General features: G+C 41.1%; 2 protein-coding genes across 4 annotated transcripts in view; one reads left to right on the forward strand and one right to left on the reverse strand.

The window, feature by feature from the left end:
- cdh23 (cadherin-related 23) overlaps positions 1–21,318 on the forward strand; it is a 210,140-nt gene that overhangs the window by 169,870 nt on the left and 18,952 nt on the right. For all 3 annotated transcript variants that reach the window (XM_049599677.1, XM_049599674.1, XM_049599675.1), the window contains 4 exons: positions 766–894; positions 1,097–1,324; positions 20,531–20,752; positions 20,845–20,964. In XM_049599677.1, coding sequence (XP_049455634.1) covers positions 766–894; positions 1,097–1,324; positions 20,531–20,752; positions 20,845–20,964 — 699 coding nt within the window. The remainder of the gene's footprint in view (positions 1–765; positions 895–1,096; positions 1,325–20,530; positions 20,753–20,844; positions 20,965–21,318) is intronic.
- Positions 2,431–17,215, reverse strand: vsir (V-set immunoregulatory receptor). Its single transcript, XM_049599681.1, has 7 exons — positions 16,922–17,215; positions 10,495–10,908; positions 10,172–10,222; positions 9,970–10,080; positions 9,698–9,725; positions 8,572–8,747; positions 2,431–4,714 (listed from the first exon to the last, which is right to left on the reverse strand). The coding sequence occupies exons 1-7, from the start codon at positions 17,007–17,009 to the stop codon at positions 4,677–4,679; spliced, it is 906 nt and encodes a 301-aa protein (XP_049455638.1). The 5' UTR covers positions 17,010–17,215; the 3' UTR covers positions 2,431–4,676.

Raw genomic sequence — 21,318 nt, forward strand, 5'->3', positions numbered from 1 at the left:
TTAAATCATGTTGGTTTTTAATGCAGTGCTGTCTGATGGATCAGAGGTCACGGGCATTTAATGTTGGTTTTCAACCTTGCCCCTTATGTGCAGAGATTTCTCCAGATTTTCTGGATCTCTTGATATTATGGATTGTAGATGAAGAAGTCCCTAAAGTTCTTGCAATGGTTTGTTGAGAGAAGTTGTTTTTGAACTGTAGGACTATTTGCTCACACAGTTTTTTGCCAAGTGACCACTCTTGCTAATTAACAACTGAGCCTTTCGAGGATGGTCCTGTCATACCCATTCATGATACTTTCTTCTGGTACCAATTGTCCTGTTTCTTTGAGGAATGTTCCAAACAATTTTTGGGCATCCCACAGCTTTGAGTCTTTTCTTGACCCTATCCCCATGTTTTTGAAACATATTTCAGTCATCAAATTAAAACAAAACATCAGTTTGAAAAATGTACTAAATATATTGTCTTTGTACTGTAGTTGAATATAGACTGATAAAGATTAACAGATTATTGCATTCTTTTTTATTTATGTTTTACACAGTGTCCCACTTTGTTTGGAATCAGGGTTGTATTATGTCAACATCATATTTTAATTTTTTTTTTTTTTTTTTGAAGAAAGCACACTGCATCTTGCCTTACAACACAAGATACTGCACAGATATACTAAGACTGAATGTTTGTCCCCTGTGCGCTTTATTGCCATGGTCCGAATGCATGGTCAGACTTAACATAATAGTATACACCTGTTCATGTGTATTTTGTTACAGGTGCGTGCCATTGACAATGGCTCACCTCCCAGACACTCAGACCTCTCTCTCACCATCAACATCCTGGATGTGAATGACAACGCACCTGTTATTGAAAGCCAGAGAGGCTACAACGTCAGCATAAGTGAGGTAGGATTGCACCCACAAATCATATGGAGCATGATGGGTATTTTGCCTTTTAATTGGCATGTGTGTGAATTTGCATTTGAAGCTGAACAGTGTCAAGTACTGTTACAAGTGATGATTTTCAGTTTGCACCATATGTATCTATTCAGTCGCAGGTTTGTGTTTCTCCACGAACAATCAGCAATGCTTCTTTTGTGATTTGTAGAATGTTGGGGGAGGTACATCAGTGCTCCGTGTGGTAGCTACCGACCAAGACATCGGGCCCAACGCCATGCTGTTTTACTACATCACTGCCGGGAACCAGGACCTGACCTTCCGCATGGACCGTGTGACTGGAGAGATGGTGACACGGCCGGCCCCTCCCGACCGAGAGCGCCAACAACAGTATCAACTCACTGTCACTGTGGAGGATGATGGCACGCCACCTCTGTCGGTAAGATACAAGGAACAGCAGCTGCAATACATATAACACTGCAGAATATTTCTCAACATATCAAATAAACTGAAAAACTTCTATTTGCTGTTAAATCAAGGAACATTACTATGTCAGTGCTTTATATTATGATGAAATTATTTCTCTTCTAACACCTGTCTTCACGTAGCATAATTTTGTAACCTCTACAAAGGGTATAAATGTAATTTAAGCTGTTCATGGTGATTTGAAGTTGGCAGAGAGGTCATTTTGTGGATTCAGCATCTCATCTTATTACAGACCCCGCTTTTGGCCAGTGGTTTTACTATAAACAGTCGTACCTGAAAGGTGTGCTATATTAGGGGATTCTGGGCATCTGTTTACTGCCTTTTTCTTTACCTGCCTTCAGCCAAGATACAGTACAAATCGGATATTATACACAGGAAGATCTTCTGTCTTCTTGTAGCCTGCACAACAGTGAAATACAGTGGTTGGTTGATCTTCTGTATGAGGTGATCAGCTGTGAAAGCACAGGAAACACCTTCGTTTGTAAACAGGAAAACCACAAGTCATATTTCCACAAAGAGTAAGATGAGTGTTGTTGCTTTTCCTGTCTAACATTTAAAAGAACTTTGGTTTATGTGCACAGGCAGGAGATATGTGCTGTATGTGTCACATGTGCATGCATTGCCATGTGACAGTCAGTTGGTTCACTGTATGTGGCCTGTATTTTTTTATTTTCAGCTTTGCTTGTCTAGGTCACAGTGACATATAGGCAGTACAGCCCTATAAAAACATGGCTCCTGTTAATACAAGATCTAAATAGCTAACCAAAGACTGTAGAAACGAACTGGAGAGATGAAATGGCCAGCGATGGGCATCCCCTCCTCCCATCTAGCTCTAGCTGTCTACTCTCATAAAACAAGATACAAAGATTGTTTTATCATGTTCTCTCCTCAGTGCTAGTCTCCCTCTGGTGTGCACCATCTTAGAGGCACACAAGTGGAACAACCTTGTTCCGACTGTAATGGTTCCCTAGGCAGCAAGTGCAGCACGTCCTTGTGTAGTGATAGTTTTGGAGACCTGCCAGTTGAAAGGGACAATGATTTCAAGACTAGACACATGGCTTTAAGGTTTAAGAGCTCCACTTTATTACACAAGCTACAACCAAGAAGATTTAAAGGCAATATACAGAACAAACATGCTCCACATCTATGTCAAATACAAGCTTTTTACAGTATAAAACAATCACATACATACAGATGCAAAACCATATGCCAATGTGCACACACACCAGACCATAAAAATATTTTTGAAACTGTAACACAAGATTTAAAAATACACACAGGTAAAACAGGCACACTTAAAAACTCAAATACTCAAATGTAAAACCTTGGTTTGACTACTTCTCCAAGTATTCAAATCTTAATAAAGTAAAATCATTTTACATAACAACATAATACCCTGTCCTTTTTACCTGCTACACATCATTTGGAGATGATTTCGGCTGAGCACCAGCTGTATACATTTTATCTCAATCTGAAAAAAACCACCAGTGGTTTCTCACAATCACACAAAGCCTACTGTACGTATTAACAAGCTTCAAATCAACTGCAGTCACTTCTCGTTTCTTTCACTCTACCTTGAAATAATTTGGTGAACATTTCAGTGCCACTCCTCCACACATTTACGCAAAGTATTTACTTATTTGCATCCCATTGCACACACAAAAACAGGAATTAACACTTACCTACACTTCCTAATGATAAAATCAAGACAGTAAAAAAGACAAAGTATTCAGGAAACAGTGTTGAGATGGCAGTGGTTAAACTGTCTGTGGTTTTATGATGCTTTTTTTTGTAACAGGATTAGGATACATTCAAAAGAAGATCAATAATCATCTTTTTTTCAATTACAAAACTGCACATGAGCATGAATGACATTCATGAACAACTATTATCAAAAATAACCAACTGGTTTTTTTTTTCTTCTTAATACTAACAGCACTTAATGAGTATATTTAAGGCCACTGTGAAGTGCTGCTTTTTTGAGAGTACAGGCAGGAAGGAGAGTATTTTGAGCAGCACAGCTGACAGTAACTGAGGTAGCAAAGAGGGAAGAGAAAAGAAGCCAAGGCCAAGTGGAAATGATACAGAGGAACAGTGTAATGCCATAAAAACAAATCACTCAACTTTAACAAGAATATTGAGACTCCTCTGACGATTGAGCCTCCTTTGTTATGAAGCTAATAAAGCACTTTATTACAATGGCAGGGATGAGATGGAGCCAACCTTTGGTCGCTTTCCACCTGTGGTTCAGTTAAAAAAAAAAAAGGTACATTGTTGTCTTTCAGTTCAAGTCCCTTTTGTGTTTCCACTGATTTATTACAATTGAAGTGAGACATGTTAACATAATGTCATATGGACTGACAGATGAGTCTTTTCACTAGACAGTTTTGGTGATTGTCATCCTTCATTATCAGCGCTACACAGTCAAAGAAGGGACAATCAAAAACAAATTTAGCCCAGTGATAATATTTATCACTTCTTGACAGCTTGTTGCTGTCACAGTCTGGCTCACTATATTGGACGCAAGCAACACACTCATGCGCTGACTTATACACCATGTCACCATGGTTACCAAATGATGTTTGCATCATCATATGGGAGATTGTTTCTATGACCAACTATCAGTAAATGGATCATGTAAATTTAATAGTTACCTTTTCGAAATTATTGTCATACAGTTTCTGTCACCTGCAGTTGGTCTGCTTTGCTTTCACTCCACAAACACACCACACCAGAGTAGTTGGAAGTGCACAGAAACCAGGCGGCGGAAGTGCAGTTCTTTGGTCCACACCAAGGTTCAAATTACAGAGTGCATACCAGCTTAAATGACCCAAAAAACAAGCAAATACACCGTTGTTAATTTGCACTGCACTGAACAACTGGCGTGTAAAAGCAGTCCTTGAGTCCACAGGCACTGTTTATCACTCAACATGTCCCCCCTGCACATGGCCCTTAACACTCTGGATTCTTCTCAAACAGTGGGTAGCTGTTGGTCCACGAGTCATTGTCAGTGTGTAGATGGAACATCACACACAAACGCCCCCACCACAGCACAAGTGCACACAAGCTAAAAGTTTGCCTTTGGCCTCCAGCTGTTGTTGCAGGTGGAAATAGTTTTTGAATAAAAAAAACACAGTCCATTCCCTCCCGCGGTCCAGACAATGTACAGACGACAATTCCAGCAGAGGTTATTGTGAGAGAGCTGATGAGGGCAACATCGCTCTGGAGGCAGAAAGAAGAGGGAAAGAGTTGCAGGACTGTTTCCAGGTCAGCGGTTAGAGCAATGAACAAGGTTCCAATCCCTTTTAAACCTGCAGGAAGTCTGGAGACTCAGGGATGGTGTCTGGAATAAAGAATATTGAAGGTCAATGACAGCATAGAAAAGATAGCAGGTAATCTACATGCATCAACCTGCACAAATGCACATTTCATGTCTGAGTGCTGGCATGTGGAAATGTAGACATGAGGGAGTTAACACACTCAAAATTGCACTTCCTGCCCAAAATGTAGATCTTGTCAAAGACATGCGTCAGCATTTCTTTTTCCAAACCTCCTACTCCATAGAATTGGGTATACACACACGCAGAGACTGATAGATTTCTCAGAATAAGAAGTGTTTAGCTGTAAACTCATTAAAAAGCAGAACAAAAAGGCGTCAAGTCTGAGTTGCGACATGTTGAAGATAAGAGGGAACTGCTGCTAGTTAAATTCCACTCAACTGAAGGTCAACGGGCCATAAAGATGAACAAGGAAGCTGATGTGTGGCTTTTATTCACATAACACGAAACAACTGACAAGAAACCAGGCAGTATATTCTGCATAACTTTTGTAGACCACTGAAGGAAATAAGCTCTGACAGGGAAATCTACTGTGACAAATGTAAAAGATATCGTTTTTTTTTTTCTTGGATTTGTGATGGTTTTATCAATATTTGTGGCACTCTCTGGAGGAGAAGCAAAGCTGTAATCTGAGAGCTGTAACCAAGCATATTCCATCTGTCACTTATTGTAAGCACAGAGATTTTCCCACTAGTGACATTATTTACTATCAGAATACCATTTCAGCACGTAAAACTGCAGCATCTCAATAAGGACTCATTTAGTGTGGGCAGTCTAGTTTTACGTCATGTGTATGCTTGTCAGGTCTCACATACAGTATAACGTTAGTGAACGTGCTTCAGCAAGTGTTTCTGACACCTGTTTGTGTTTACACACTCAGCTGTTCAAGGTCATAGGAATAACATATGTGATGGTTTGGGGTGGATTTCAGTAAGTCTGCTTCTTTCCTTTCCCCTGCACCATCATAGACTGTGCTGCCAGGAAACGGGGCAATCCACCTCAGTATGCCTGGAATGTCGGCACAGGTGCCCCGGGAATCGGTAGAAAAACACTCAGGATTGAACCCCTTCACCGTAACTAATGTTTCAGTATTATTTCAAGTCGAGTCAGAGAGAACGGCTGAAGGGGCCATTAGTGTTAAATGAGAGTGCTGATGGGTGGAGAATGACTTGCGAGGGAGGCAAGAGAAGAATTCAGAGGATGACAGCATAAGGAGGTGGTTTCAGTCGTGCAGGGGACAGAAATTAAACTCCTTACACTGAATTTTTTTTTTTTTTTTTAGTCACATCAGACTCAACCCAGCTGTTTTTGAGTGTGAGCGTGCAATTTTGCAGAAGAATGTGAGCATCTTTCCGCCAACACTTCCACCACACGCAGGATGTTGCAGCAGAAGCACGCAAAACCATGGTTGTTCTGTGATTGCATCAGAGCTTTTTAACATACCGACTGTAGATTTTAAAATAGGTATTTCCAGAACTATGTCCTTGTGCAACACAGTTGCGTGCATCTTTTTATAGGGACAGTTCACCCCCAAATCTAAATGACATGTTTTTCCTCTTACCTGTAGTGATTCTTACTTAATTCCTTTGGTAAGAGTTGCAGAGTGTTGGAGATACCAGCAGTAGAGATGTCTGACTTATTTTCTCTACTTTAAGCAGCCAGAGTTAGGCAAAGATTATAAATTTAACACCATCAGATAAGGGGGCTCCAAATAAACTGGCCACCAATCTTATCAGACGATATTCATTCTAAATAGTCTGAAGGCCAATCAGAAGAGCCAATCAAATGACACAAAACACGTGAGACAATTTCTTTACACACCGCTATAATAGCTTCACTGGTCTGTCACTTGTGATAAACTGTAGCGCACATTGAACATTAACTGTCACTGTTACGGTTTACGGCTAACTTTATGTCCATCTCACCTGTCTGTCTTCCTGATAGTGTTTACATTTAGCTTTGTTTTGGCCTGTATTGTGCCCACACAATGGAGATGGCATTTTCATGAATAAGAGCTCTTTCTTTTCTGCATTTCTCCAGAATCTCAGTCTTTTTTTTCAGCTACTGGAATCACAGGGTTGAATAGAGAAAACCTGAGGCAATTGTAACAATTTTTGGTGTTGATGTAATCACTCAAAAATTGCTTTAACTACTTGGATAAATTTTTTAACAATCATCAATTGCTCTAACAAGCAGTGTTAGAGTCAAAATATTTATTGAAACACTAGTTGTCAAATGTTACAGCATATGGGGTATGGGAAGCATTTTATTAAGCCTAATTCGACTGGAACTATATTCTTTCTATGGAACTACACCTGCCACCCATATCACTGCACAAAAGGAAGCGTGCATCCACTAATAGCTGACCTAGCACCATTGCCCTAGGTGCACAACCTAACGCACTGACGGATTGACGCTGACCGGAAGTTATTCCTTTCAGTGGAGGTGAAAATGACGGATAGTAACGGACTAGCGCGCAGCACAGCAGTGGTTCCGCTGACCATTGGGCCGTGAAGCCGTTAGATTTTTCCTACTCGGGCGTTGACAACATGGGAGAAACGTAGCATTACGGTGCCAGAAGTAGGAAATAAATTGCAATCGCAGTTGTAAACAAACAATATCTCATTCATTTATGAAAATAAATAAATAAATAAATAAAAATAAGCATAAGCTTTTTTCCCACTGTTAAAAGTGATTGTTGACCATAGGTTGATTTCTGTGCGGTTAATAATTAATCTATATTTTCAAATTTTGCGCTGATTTCCATAGCCCATTTCACACCTATATATCAGCTCTTTCAATAGTACACTACTCAACTCGTCTCGGTTCAGTTGGTACAGTGACAGTCAACATGAGAGATCTTCGCAGGAAGATATTGCTAACTCTTCTGCTAGATGACTTCGCTAACAGCTCTCGCCGACAGCATGCTAGCCAGCCGCCCGCATCTGGCCAGGTCCGTCAACGACGGAACCTCACAGTGTTGTTGTAGGGGTGGGGAATGCATTGGAGAAACGCTCCATTAAAACAGGAAAAATAGGTTGTGCACCCGGCGTTGAGCTAGCTAACATTACAGCTCAGCGGAAGACGTCATTAATGTTTACATCTCGCTCTGTCAGAGGCTAGAGCCTCTCGTCCATGAGTAGATGCATGCTTCTTTCTGTGCTGTGATACAGTTGGCAGTAGTAGTTTGGTAGAAAGAAAATAGTTCCTTAATGAAACTGCTCACAACAAGGTCTGTGGATTATCTCGAGTAACCGGGTCATGATTTCTGGAAAAAGAAATTGCTGTTGAGTTTTATTAATGTATTTTTTGGCACTTTGAGCACCACAAGCCAAGTGTCATCTAGTTCCATTATATTAGAGAGAAGGCAGACATCTCTATGGCCGATATCTCCAACACTCTGTAACTCACACCAAAGATTGATAAATTGAACTACAGGTAAGAGGAAAAATGTAATTTAGATTTTGGGGTGAACTGTCCCTTTTAAGTTCTTTTGTACATCATTTGAGATTTCAACGAGAAGGGAGTCAGGTGTAGGCACTCAGGATGCAGTTAATGAGACATGACCTACCAGTGCACACCCACTCCTAAACTGAAAGACACCCTCTTTGTCATGTAAATGAACTCCCTTCCTATTTCGTGTTACAGTGCTGGTCAGAGCCAGCCTAAAGGGCAAAAGCTGAGCAAAATGTAGAATTGGTTGGATAATTGTATGTCGCAGCCAGTCCTGAGTAATAAATGTTATTCATATTGTTTGATGAGCTTGTATAAATTTCTCTCTTAGTCGATAGTATGATTCAGTCAGTCTAGTATGATTTTCTGATGTGTTGTCAGGAGGTATAGTTTTGTGTGTTTGTCCTACCTTCTGTTGGGAAGAATACATCCCCATGCGCAGGAGGAGAGAGGGGGGTTCCTGGCTCAGACAACAGGTGGCGTCCTGTCTCTGAAGATTGCCTGGTCATGATCTGTGAAACGGTACGAGTCTTAATCCGAGGTGATTCTCCAAGAAACACAGGGTTCTCGTGGCCATGAGCCTCACTGAAAACACACACGTAGACACAAGAAAGGGAAGCATACTGATGAGTAAGACATCGCTTATTTCACCCAATAAACTGTTTCAACACTCATCGTGTTTCTTAAAAAGTTAGACGCTTTGTGTGTCACGTTTACATTCTAGCAGTAATAAGGACTTAATATATAATAATACTTTAATGCTGTTATAATACTACACCAAACTGGTTTGACATTGATTTTGCACATACACATGAATTACCGATGGCGCAGTCTCCCTTTGTGCTATTACGTGATCGAATAGATTTCCCACAAGATACATTCCAGTGGCACACAACTTAACATAAAGTGTAAAGGCAAGTAAAGGCTGCCACTGTACTGGACATGCAATGATTCATTCCTGTTTTAAAGCTATTTATTACACAGTTTTTTGAATACTCGATTCTGATTGGTCAATTACAACATTCTAAGGTCTGCTATTTCTGAAGAGCGGGCTGCTGCTGTGAATCATAGATCATTGCAATGGACGCAGATCAGATCAGATGCTTAGCAGAAGCAATTTTTTAAATTAACATTTTGTATCAAATTGACTTGTTTAGTAAGCAGTCATGTAATAAGCAGAATAATGTAGAGCTATCTGGTCAGTATTGCGAAATCAACACAGACAGGATGATGCAGGACTGGTCATGAGTCAGATCGCATTTCGCAATAATGGTTACTGCGCTTACTGTGCATTATCCCTTAGCATATAAAAGTTTATGGGAATTATCTTCAGAGCTTTAACACATTTGGGTCTACTCTACCTCTTGTGTGAGAAACATGGTCATAGAAATAGAATGAGAAGGGTTTTTTTTAATCTGTGGTTGTGGCCAACACAGTGGGATATCCATGTACACAGCATTATTATTCTAAAGAGCAGCTGTGTTTTGAAGCTGGCCTATGAGACCAGCTGCCTGACAGACTGTGGGAAAACTTACCTGTCCATCCTCACCAGCTCTTGTGCACCTGGAAGAGAGGAAACGGGAAATGGGCCATTGTGAATGAATTGAAACAGAGCGGAACACTACAGATAGAGTGTGAATGTGCTTCCCTACTGTGTGAAATACAGTTAATCCTCCTCACAGACAGGAAATATGTGTCAGACAAAACACTATGGGGACACATTTGTGTTTGACCCATAGCGTGTGTGTGTGTGTGTGTGTGTGTGTGTGTGTGTGTGTGCCTGTTTGTGTATATCAGTAATACGTACGTCTGCTCGACTGGGCGCTATGCCTCTGTTTGTAAACGAGCACCAGAATAAGAGGCAGAGAAAGCAGAGCCAAGATGCAGGCTGCTATGGCCAAGGCCACTGGCACAGAGCCTGGGGAAGCAACAGAGAGACTGTGAGTTAAACAAACGGAGTAACCTGCCAGTCATTCATTTGCTATGAAGGCTTGAATAAGGTGACATACCTCCAGGTGGTGTGGGATCCCAGACGGTGCAGTTTTGAGGTCCATTTCTCCCTGGAAAGAGAACAAATACATTGTTTCTCACATACAGGATATGATTGGTTTGGGTTTCTGCCTGTTAAATGCAACAGTTACCATATTAATCACATCATTTATGCACATTATTGTAAACTACAATGAGCATGCATAGACCTCATTACATAGAATTCAGGAAGCTTGTCCTGCAAAGCAACTTGCAAAAGACAATATGATTGATTTAGGTTAACTTCCCCTGCCAGTTTACTATATGCTAACTTACTTGGCATTCATTCATTTGATGTACTTACGGGGTGTAACTTGTAGGATAACATGGCTGTGGGGTCTCTGCACGAGGGCGCCGTGTTTATGCTCCACCTGGAAGTCTAGGATCATACAGCAGTAGCGACCCTGGTCACCGTGGGTCACATTCTGCAGAGTCACCCAGAAGCTCTGCTCTCCAAATCCATACTGCAACCCTGGCGGCAAGCTGTGGTTGCTATGGGAATGACCAATGACAGTATGGCGTGGGCCCGTCCTTCCCATACAGTGCTGATCACTGTGGGGCGTGAAAAGCCAGCTGCGCTTCAAGACATCATTGGTGTGCAAGGCGGCACCTCTCTGGCCACACACCAGTTTGGCAGTTGCACCCTCGGGACAGGTGTAGTACAGGTGTGGGGCTGCAACACCGAGCGTGGAGTGGCCATGGGACATCTCGCCTTTACCTGGAGAGAATGTATGGGATAATGTAGGTGACAAATATAACTTTTTTTTATTGGTTAGATCTTTAAGATAGTCCTTCCTCCTTGACTGTGTACCATCACACACAGGCTTTACTAATCAAAGTTTTTAGGTTAGAGATAATAACATTTTGGGTTGTGGCTGGAAGGAGTGGGATTTTTATTCAGTAGAAATTACAGGAAGTGTCTGAGAAGCTAAACCCCAGGAGCAGAAATCCCCTCTATATATAAGAGATGACCAAAAAAAATACAGGGGAAAGAATTGAGTATGTTTAGTAAAAATATAACAAGTCACATGTTTACTCTGATGGCAGTGGCAGCAACTTTTTCCAAGGTACAGAATCCAGAGGATTTATATTCAGAAACTGCATGAAACATAACATATAACCATAGCAAAACTGTTCCTTGGTAAATTCCAGTTCTCTTTCATTTACCTGGAAACAGGAGATTAAAGTTCTGTAAAGGTATAGCCCTGATGTAAGAGAACCAAACATATTCAAACAGGAAATTGCTTGGTAAATCACATTTCTGTTCAAATGATTTGGTAGCTTAAGTTGAGTGGGATGAAGTTTGGTACAACCAGTCACAACACAAATAACCACAGTGCAAAAACAAATTATAGCAACTACCAATCTCAACATGGATTTGAAGTCAAAGTCAGACAATTTTTTCCAGGCCCTATTTCTGCACTCTACATGCGTCCTGGTTTTTATGCATTTTTTGGTCAGCACAGTTTGTTTCCTGTTCTGTAAATTCGTACTGTGGTTACAGATAGTCCGTAGTCTGCCGGCTAAAGTAAATACACTAGCCTCCTGTGGGAGTTAAATTGCCCGTTCCTCTCAGACAGTCGGAGAGAGATAGTAGCCAATATATACACAGTCTCATGTGACATCAAGTGCAGAAATCTGACTGATGCTTTGCTCTGATCAATGTCTGCAATACACACTGAATGCTGCTGTGGAAACTGTGCACTGACACAGATTCTCCACACATGCCTTTTATGTACATTCAGGAAACCAAAAAGACAGCTGTGCGATATGTCTTTACATATTGCATGAACTTTTTTTCCCTGTCTAACTTTCACATACTGCCTTAAACCACATCCTGTTCTGACTTCTTTAGTGGAGCAGAATGCAGAAATAGATGACCTCTTTAATGTGTGCTCTGAATGATTATTTCATTGCACTACAAAACAAACACATCCTCAGGCTATGCAGTCTGAAGCCAATCTCTAAACCTTACAAAAAACAATGCAGACACATCATAATCTACACAATGCCCTTACAATACTACACAGCCATAGTGCAGCATCAGTACACATAATGAATGACTCCCATATATTCAGCATGTAAAACAACAGGACAACTCTGTCGCTGTCTGGCTTTGTCTGCTTAAACAGATCACTACCATCCTTTGTCTGTAACAGATTGTGGTTTAGCATCCAAGAATGCTTAGCACTGCAAAGAAGACAGGAAGGCTGCATGTGAGTGTAAATTACAAGTATGTGTGGGGGTGGACTCCGGTGAAAGAGGAGCATGCATGAAAGTGTGTATTGTTGCAGATGCACCATGGAACAGAGATTTTGCATTAAAATCTGTGCATGTGTGTTAGGAGGGTGACTGGTGGGTGCCAGAATTTGAGGAGTGGACTTCCTTCCTGAGTTGTCCCGGCATGCGAACACAGCTCCTACTCGTCCTCCTCTCTGGCTCCTTACTACTCACTAATTTGAAGGTCTACAGCTGCTGCTGTCTTTATGGGCTGATAATTTCAAACAGGCTGCTCCTTTACCCACACTCCAATCAGTAATGATGTCACTGCAGGTGTTTTCCATCTGCCGTCAAAGGCAAAACACATGCTGTTACATCACAGATTGGATGGCAACATGCTTAAAACTGTAATCCCTTAGACAGCAGTGGGGTAATTCACTCTCAATTCAACTATGAACTAACTACTGGGTATTTTGTGCACTACCACTATTTTCCTGAGGAGGCAGTAGATGCAACATGTAAGAGCCTTTTGGGTCAGCCGGAATATAAATGAGGAAGCACATAAATTATTTTACACAAAATGTCTCTGCTGGATAGAAAATGCAGTAGCTGACCACACAGCGACCTTTACCATTTGATTAGCTGTGCATGATTGTATATTTAGTGTGTGTGCATCCTGTGTATGTGTCACACACTGTGAGGTCCGTGCCACGTTCCTGTGTGTGTGACTGACCTGTGCAATACCCATTGTGTGGCAGGAAAAGCAATAGGAAGATAAGGGAGGGTGATTTAAGTGAAACTGTTGCCGCCGTGGCTGTTCCGGCCTGCATGGTGGGACAATAGGAGGGGAAGCCCTTCTCCTCTCCTGTTTCACACCCGCCCTGCCTTCCTCCCTGCCCTTCTTTTTGACAACCTTTCCCCAGTTTCTTTAGCCCCATTTTACACCAGGGAAGACGGATTTTTGGCAAACTTTTTGTCGTGAAATGTGTTTAATATACATTTATGTCTGACTTCTGCTTGACTGAGAGCCATGTTTAACAGTGGGTTGCCAGCTAGGAAACACTTCTACAACCATCTGATATATTTTAGGTATGGCTTACTAACAAGACCAGACCCTCCTAAAATGGCCTGAGGCAATGAATATTTTAATTTTTATCATGTTCTGAGCCAATTGGGTGGTGTTACCACAGTGTCAGCATTATCTGAGCTGCCTTGATGTGGTTGCGTTAAGGTAAAAGCTGACAGCAAGCTGTACCTCATGTCTGCAACAGACAGGATTTCTTTCACTTGTATACTCCAGACATCTGTGTTTTGGCTCCATTATAGAATCTAAGTTTCCTTCACTGATCTCTGTTCTCAGGATCCTGATAGCCCCTCAGGGCCCAGAAACAGGCCCTCCTTTGTTTTAGGACTGAATGCCACCTGTTTAGGACATGTTGGCTCTGACAGCTTTCTTAAATTCAGACATGCAGCACACCCAATGTGAATTAATTAAACATGTCTTCATATTTATTTAAAATACCCTACGTTTAACCATCTAAACTGCTTTTCTGCTATTGTATATTTTATTCTTTTTCTGTATCGACCAGGTGCTAACCCTAACCCCTAACCCCTAACCCACACTACTGATTACCCTACTAGTAAATCTGGTATGCTTTCACTTACATTCTCTACCTGTGTTTGTACAAGTGCACCCCACACACACACACACACACACACACACAAAACACAAACTCCACCCTCTTTCACACCTACTGTAATGGTAATGGCCATCCAGCTCATTACAGGGTGTTAATGAAACCAGCAGGAGGATCCAGATTAGCCCCTCCAAACACACACACACACACACAGTGCGAGAGTTTCAGTTGAAGCTTCTAGCATAACAAACAGATGCATTAAGCACCCTTTCAGCAATAGGAGGAGGAAGTGGTTATGGGTCAGTGACGAAGGTCACCATGTTCAGGGGTTAACCACATTTGATTATAGTCATTAACTGTGTCTGTTAAATTGTGAGCCACTTCGCTATAAACTTGTTGGTACAAGAGCAATTTAAATAAAGGGCACACTCCGTCACAGTCTCAACCTTCCTCTTCTTCTTCTTCCTCTAAATGTACTTCATGCCTTTTGTCATGTAACGATAGGGTTGTGTAATGACCACTTAATGAACATGATTACAACATCGTTTCTTCATTTATCTGTAGCAACAGTGCTGAAATATCATATTGAAAGTGAAGTGGGGCTTTTTGTACTTTTGAAACAGTGAACTTGCAATTATTACATAAATTAGACAGAGCAACTTAATTGTCATTTTACTTCCTCTCTCTTTTTTGGTCCTTTCTACTTTCTAAATTAAGGTGTTTTCCATACTGTGACTTTTGTGTTACACTGTTTCTGCCACGCTGAAAATATCTTAGATCTTTACTGACCCTGATGAATAAATAACTTGAACTTGAACTTTACCAAAGCACATTAGGTTGCTGTTTTTGTTGCTTTGACTAGAGGGTGAGTCAAGGCGCTATCAGTGACAGTCAATGCTGTATCCTTGGGCTGTTCAGACAGTCATCCTCACTAAAGTATGAAGGCCACCAGTGTTTGGGGATTTTTTTTCACTTGTCATACTCGCCGCATATCAAACATCAGACACCAAGATGTCAGCTAAAATTGCTCGTCAGACCTTTAAAAGGTGATACCCAGAAAAATCACAAAGAACAAGGGAGCTCCCCTCCCTCCTTTATCTTATTACTCACGCACATGTAGTTTGTGCCCACACAGCTGCTGCACATCAACATACTCTCACTGACAGTGTGTCCCTGGTCAGGCCTGTTCTTGTCAATGAGATTGACCCAGGAAACCATTTTTTATCACTGCACCCTAATAGCGATTTATTCATTTAGGAAGGCAATCGATGCTGGACACAAGCACCGTCACATCAGGTGGAGAAAGTAGTGCAGACAGCAGCAGAGTGAGCAGTCACATCCTGCAGAGTTTATTGACCATTTTTGACTGTGCCATTGTGCTTCATAGGGAGCTACGTGCTTATCTGAGAGGAAAGGAGGCACTGATTATTGCTGTTTATCTCAAGTCATGTTTTGTGGAGGAGAACCCCATTATTGGCAGTGGCACCAACAGCTGTTTTCATCATAGCCTGTGAGGAAGGAAACTTCCAAACAAAGAGACATAACAGGGATGAAGGGAGGGCACTGTGGAGTCCTTAAGTTAGACTTTAGAACTTTTTTAGGTCTTTTATTGGAGCCTCTGAGATTTATAGGCCTGTAAATAACACAGAAATACTGGGCTAAAAAATATACTTAAGATGAAGAGAGTTTTTTTAATGAATGTCTTATAATCTACAAAGATTTGAAAGCTTAGCATGTTCTGAACAATATGTTAAGTTTTTTTGTGCAGGGTAGGTCAGCCTAAAAGTTCAGTAAACATCACTAGTTGCCTTTGACGGACTTATCGCGTGAGCTTGTCTAAACAGTGCAAATCCTTAAGCCGAAAACTGATAACCTCTGCAAGGTTTCCGCGGCGTTTGAAGTGAAGCACCCTGCGCCCCGGAGGCAACAGCTGCTTCTCTCCTCCTGCGTCACTTGCCTAAACTTCAAGCAATGCCAAAGTCCTTGGTGGAAAAAAAATGAATTTGATTACATCTCCCACCATGACGCGGAATTTTGATAAAATGTAACAATAACTTTTAACTTACTGGTGACCAAACTCTCCCCGCACAGCTTGGGAAAGTTTACCTAATGTCACTTTGTGTCGTGTACATTTCCATTTTAAGACTCGCGAGTCTAAAAACGTCGGCGGCCGCGGTCCAATTTGCGGCTATATGTTGTAAAGGGTGAGTATAAAGTGGATTTACACTCTACTACATCCCACGGGTGGGGCTTTAACACAGCTTCACACCAGATGTTCTGACTCAAAACAACAACAGCAGAGGCAGCAGCACACTAAGACCGGAAAGTTTAAAACGGGTCAAAATTGCGGTTTACCTAAAATGCGCCACGGGTCTCCGTAGGCAAATCTTACCGGAATATCAAAGACAGTTTACGTCACGGTCACGAGAGGCTCATATAGTGGTCTATTTGCCTGTTAAAAAAAGAAAACCTCTACAGCGTGACAACACAGGTTTAATGGTGCATAGTATTATGATATGGTTAATGGAAGACTGTCAAATAAGCTGAAGTTACAGGTTAGCCTATAGCCTATCAGGCCTGTCACGTAGACATGATAGCTATCTTTTGAACGCATCAAGTTCCTCATTAGAATTGATGAGGTTAACACGTCATATTTCTGCTCGTACTTTTTCTTTTATTATTTGAAACTTACTACAACATTACTGCAGCTCACTTTTTTTTCTGAGTCTCAGTTGACTTTGACAGACACTTTTGTTCCCCAGTGAATTATACAATGGTTTGTTAACAAGTCCCCACACGCCGGGACAATTGGATGAGCCATTTCAACACATCTGAATGGATGGTTGGGTGTCAAAGAGTTTTTTTCATGCTTACCTCCAGCTATGTAAAACAAAACGTAGCAAAACCAAAACATGGACTTCTTTGCCCAGAGTGATGTCCGACAGGGTAATCCCCACTCCATGGTTGGCTGGATGTTGAGCAAAAATGAAAAAGCTGCAGAGCAATGTTTGAATCAGGCTATCATCAACTAACTACAGGGAGCCTTTGTTAAACCTTTTCTCCCTCCACTCTAATACTAGATAAACTATCTCAAATTTACACCAAAGCACAGAGAGGTGGTTGACGATCTCTTGTCACCCTGTCCCCAAGTTGACTTGATCTTTCTGAACTCTGCAGCGCATAAGCAACGTGATACACGGAGGCAACAGCTCCTCCCCTGCTGCTGTCAGCCTCTCGCACCCTCCCTCTGCCCCACCCCTGTAAGAATAGCAGTGATGAAGTATCAGTCAACAAGATATAGTTAGTACATTGACTAAAAAGTGTTATAATATGCCAGAAACTTGGCACAACATGTTAAAGGGACACTATCAGTTTACTCCCACAGATAGGGGTACATGTGAGAGATTTTAACAAGGATGGTTTGATTGAACAAAGCCATATCCTGATATTTAGTCCCCAGTATTGGTCTCACTTCTAAAACACCGGATCCTACATTTCCCAAAATGCAACTACATACTGTCTTACATTACACTACTTTCCACTGACCTCAGAAATCATAGGTCGAAGCTAGGAATGACGTCACAACCCAACCGAGTTGACCACATTCTAATACAAGTTGGTAAACCAAGATGTTGTTAACGATACCAGTTCTTAACAGGTTAGCCATTGTTAGCCTGATAGAGACTGTGGTGAAATTTGAATGGATAACTAGAAGAGTAAACAGCCATAGACAACTGATTAGGGGAAGCAGTGGGAGTGTGATGGAGAGAATTGTGAATGGATGAACACAAAGAAAGTCTTCCTGATTGAACTTACACTGAGCTTCATTTGATAACAACCATAGACTGTAAAAAAAATAATAGACGTAGCTACCGTGATGTCATCCATACGCTTGTGGACTCCTGTTTTGAAGCCTCAAGTTTGGCATTTCAACCGTCGCCATCCTGGTGTTTGTTTTTTCTTTTCTTTTTTGGAGCAGGAAGTGATGTTATGTGGTCAAGAGGATGGAGCTGTGGAGGAGTGAGGAGTGGATCTGACTCATAGACTGTAGCAACACCTTGCAGTCAGCCTGTCACTCAAAGCGGCACCACCCTTAAATATGTGTAACTTTAAGCCTTAATAAAATGTAATTGTGTGAATTGTATAAAAAATCACTCACTCTACAGTTGTTCTGAATGTTGAAATGAGCTATAGAGACCAACACTGTTTTTTTGTAACAGGCTGCAAACATGTTTATTTCTGCTCTGTAAATTTGGGCATTTTAATATGGGGATCTATGGCAATTGACTCACTTCTGGCGCCAGCCTCAAGTGGCCCATAAAGGAACTGCAGTTTTTTTGCAGTCATGTGCCGGCTTCATTGTTTGGCCCCCGAGGTTACCGCGCAATAACAACAAATTACGGTTTATTTTGCACATACAATCACCGTAGCAACATGGCCACAGATAGATAAACAATACTGTGTGCACAGCGTTTGTTAATGAGACACAAATATGACAGAGATGTTAATAAATATAACATTACTGCAATTTTTGCTACCGTTGATGCACTGAGCAGCCATATTGGATTCTAAGGTTGGCGTTGCAACTTCTAAGTCGGCAATTTGACTTCAACAGGCGTTCCAGTTGATTTCCAAATGGGAACTCAGAAATTATAATTTCCCAGTGCAAGTGGAATGCACTGTTAGACCACCATCTGGTAAATGCCCATGCCTTGCAAACACAGAGTTGGTACAAAAGGTTTTCCATTAATGATTTCAGTTTTTCAAACACAAGCTGAGATAACCTTGATGACATCACAAGGGGTATTTTCTCACACTTGACAAATTTCCTCCAGGGCTACAGAAGACTTTATAAAAGTGGTTTTACTGAGCGGCAGTCCTCCGGGCTAAAAAAAAAAATGGAGCCAATGCAGAAGTGCCAAAAACTGCAGTTCCTCTAATGGCCACTTGAGGCTGGCTTCAAGAGTGAGTCAATCCCCATAGACCCACATGTTAAAATTCTCAACTTTGCAGCATCAATAAACATGTTTACAGCCTGGTATAAAAACATTTTTAGGCTATATAGTTGATTTCAACATTCATGACGACAATACAGAGGGTGAATTTTTATATAACTCACCTGTTTACATGTTATGAAGGCTCAAAGGTGTGCATATTTAAGGGCAGAGCCATCTTAGTGACAGGCTGTTTGGGAGGCGTTGCTACAGTCTATGAGTCAGATCCACCCCTCACTCCTCCACACTTCCGATCTCCTATCCAAATATGGTCACTTCTGGCCATGGCCAAAATGCTGAACTTGAGGCTTTAAGACAGAGTCCAGAAACCAATAGGTGACGTCACAGTAGCTACGTCAATTATTTTATACAGTCTGTGGGTTTCCAGGCTCAGCAGAACTCCCCATGACTAGGAAACTGATCTTCATAAAGTCGCTTATGTGTGGATAACCAGTATTTGTGTTATTGTCTTGTTCTAATCATATGTCATCTTTTGCTCTCTAAAGCGTGCACACACACACACACACACACACACACACACACACACACACACACACACACAAGAAAAAAAATCACAATATTGTGAAATTCCAACGGCCTCTTTAACCACACAGCCTGAGGGTAACAGACAGTTTGTCCACGTTCTTAGGGCTGGGGGGTCAGACTTGCTGGAGCAGGAATTGTCTCAACACTCAACCTTTATTCCACAGGAAGATACTTTTGCTTATGTATCAGAATCTGTCAGTGGTTTGATGAAATGGTTTCCTTGGGATGCACTGCTGTCTTTCTTTCACTTCACTTACATTTTAGGTTTTACTTTTACCTCAGTGTGAGAAAATGAAATGTCAGGGAAGCAGAACTTGTGTCTACCTTGCAGCATTTTCTCTTTGCCTAACTTACTCTTAAGATTTAGTTTTGGTTCTCACAAGATACTTTCTCCTCTGGTCTGTAACAAAATACTCTCCCACTGTCTTTTTCCATTCTCCCATGTTAAATGAATATCCTGAACATCACACATGCCCATCATAAGTGAAGACAGCAAATACCTGTTTCCTCTTTATCAGAAAACCTTACTCCTCACACAGGAAGTGAAAACTGTGTAAAGGTGTAGGAGTGGCTGTAGCATGAGGTGTAGAAAAGCAGTTTTTAGAGAAATTCCAGTTGATTGACAAGATATTATTGTTCAGTGATTATGATAAAATAATAAAAATTACTGATTACCAGCATGTCTTTCTGATGTAGGTTTTCTAAGTTTGGTTTTCAAATAAATTCCTTATATGTGGTTGATCTTTGCTCTTTAATATGATAATAAGTCACCATAACATCTTTCAACATTATAATGATGAATCAACTACAAGATTAACTTGCCAGTCCAGCTGACACCATATGCTGGAAAAGAAACACATGTTGTCAGCATAGTTTAACACAATAAATAATAAATAGTAGATACAGCTGTAAAAGTTTTCACATTTCTCTGTTTCTCCCTCAGACTTCAACCACCATCTATGTTCACATCGTGGATGAAAACGATAACGCCCCAGAGTTTCCTGAGGAGGAGTATGTTACAGTATTGAGCGAGGGGCCAGACACAGTGGGTGCTACCATCGCTACTGTAACGGCCATCGACCCAGATGAGGGTTTGAACGGCACCTTGCGCTATGCTATCGCGCACGGAAACCTGATCCAGACCTTTCATATAAACAGCATCACTGTAAGACATGTAACCTGTTGTGCTGTAGTGTTACAGGTGTAGAAAAACATCTGTTAATCTTCTGTTTTTGATGTGTTTGTGTGTGCGTTTAGGGGAGGATAACAGCTGTGAAGGAGCTGGACTACGAGATCAGCAACGGACACTACGCACTGGTTGTCACAGCTACGGACCAGTGTCCAAATCCTGCTCTTCGCTTGACATCTAGCACAACAGTAAATATGTTTTTTTTATACTTTTAACTAAAATGTTTAATATTTTAGAACTAAAATGATTAGTCTGTTAACTGAGTATTCGATCGACAGAAAATCAATTGTCAATTTTGACTGGCGATCAATCATTCAGGTATTTATGAACAAAAATGGTCAAACATTTGCTGCTTCCAGCTCCTCTAATGAAATGATTTGCTGTTTTTATCTGTTTTATGTAGCTGTAACCTAAATAAATTTGACCTTTGGATCACTGGCCGGGCAATAAAAGCAATTTGAAGACATTACAGTTTGACTTTGGAAACTGAAATGGCCATTTTCTGCTTTTTCTGACTATTTTCTAAGCATACAGCTGGATAA

Source organism: Epinephelus fuscoguttatus, linkage group LG16 (genome assembly GCF_011397635.1).
Source record: "Epinephelus fuscoguttatus linkage group LG16, E.fuscoguttatus.final_Chr_v1".
Classification (NCBI taxonomy): Eukaryota; Metazoa; Chordata; class Actinopteri; order Perciformes; family Serranidae; genus Epinephelus; species Epinephelus fuscoguttatus.

What these genes read in the sequence shown, in the direction of transcription:
- vsir (XM_049599681.1), bottom strand. Translation starts at nt 17,009, where the DNA reads ATGGAGTGGGGATTACCCTGTCGGACATCACTCTGGGCAAAGAAGTCC. An exon ending in TATCCTACAAGTTACACCCC is followed by an intron (nt 10,223 to 10,494) that starts GTAAGTACATCA and finishes TTCTCTTTCCAG; the next exon opens with GGAGAAATGGACCTCAAAAC. An exon ending in GAGCTGGTGAGGATGGACAG is followed by an intron (nt 8,748 to 9,697) that starts GTAAGTTTTCCC and finishes GTGTGTTTTCAG; the next exon opens with TGAGGCTCATGGCCACGAGA.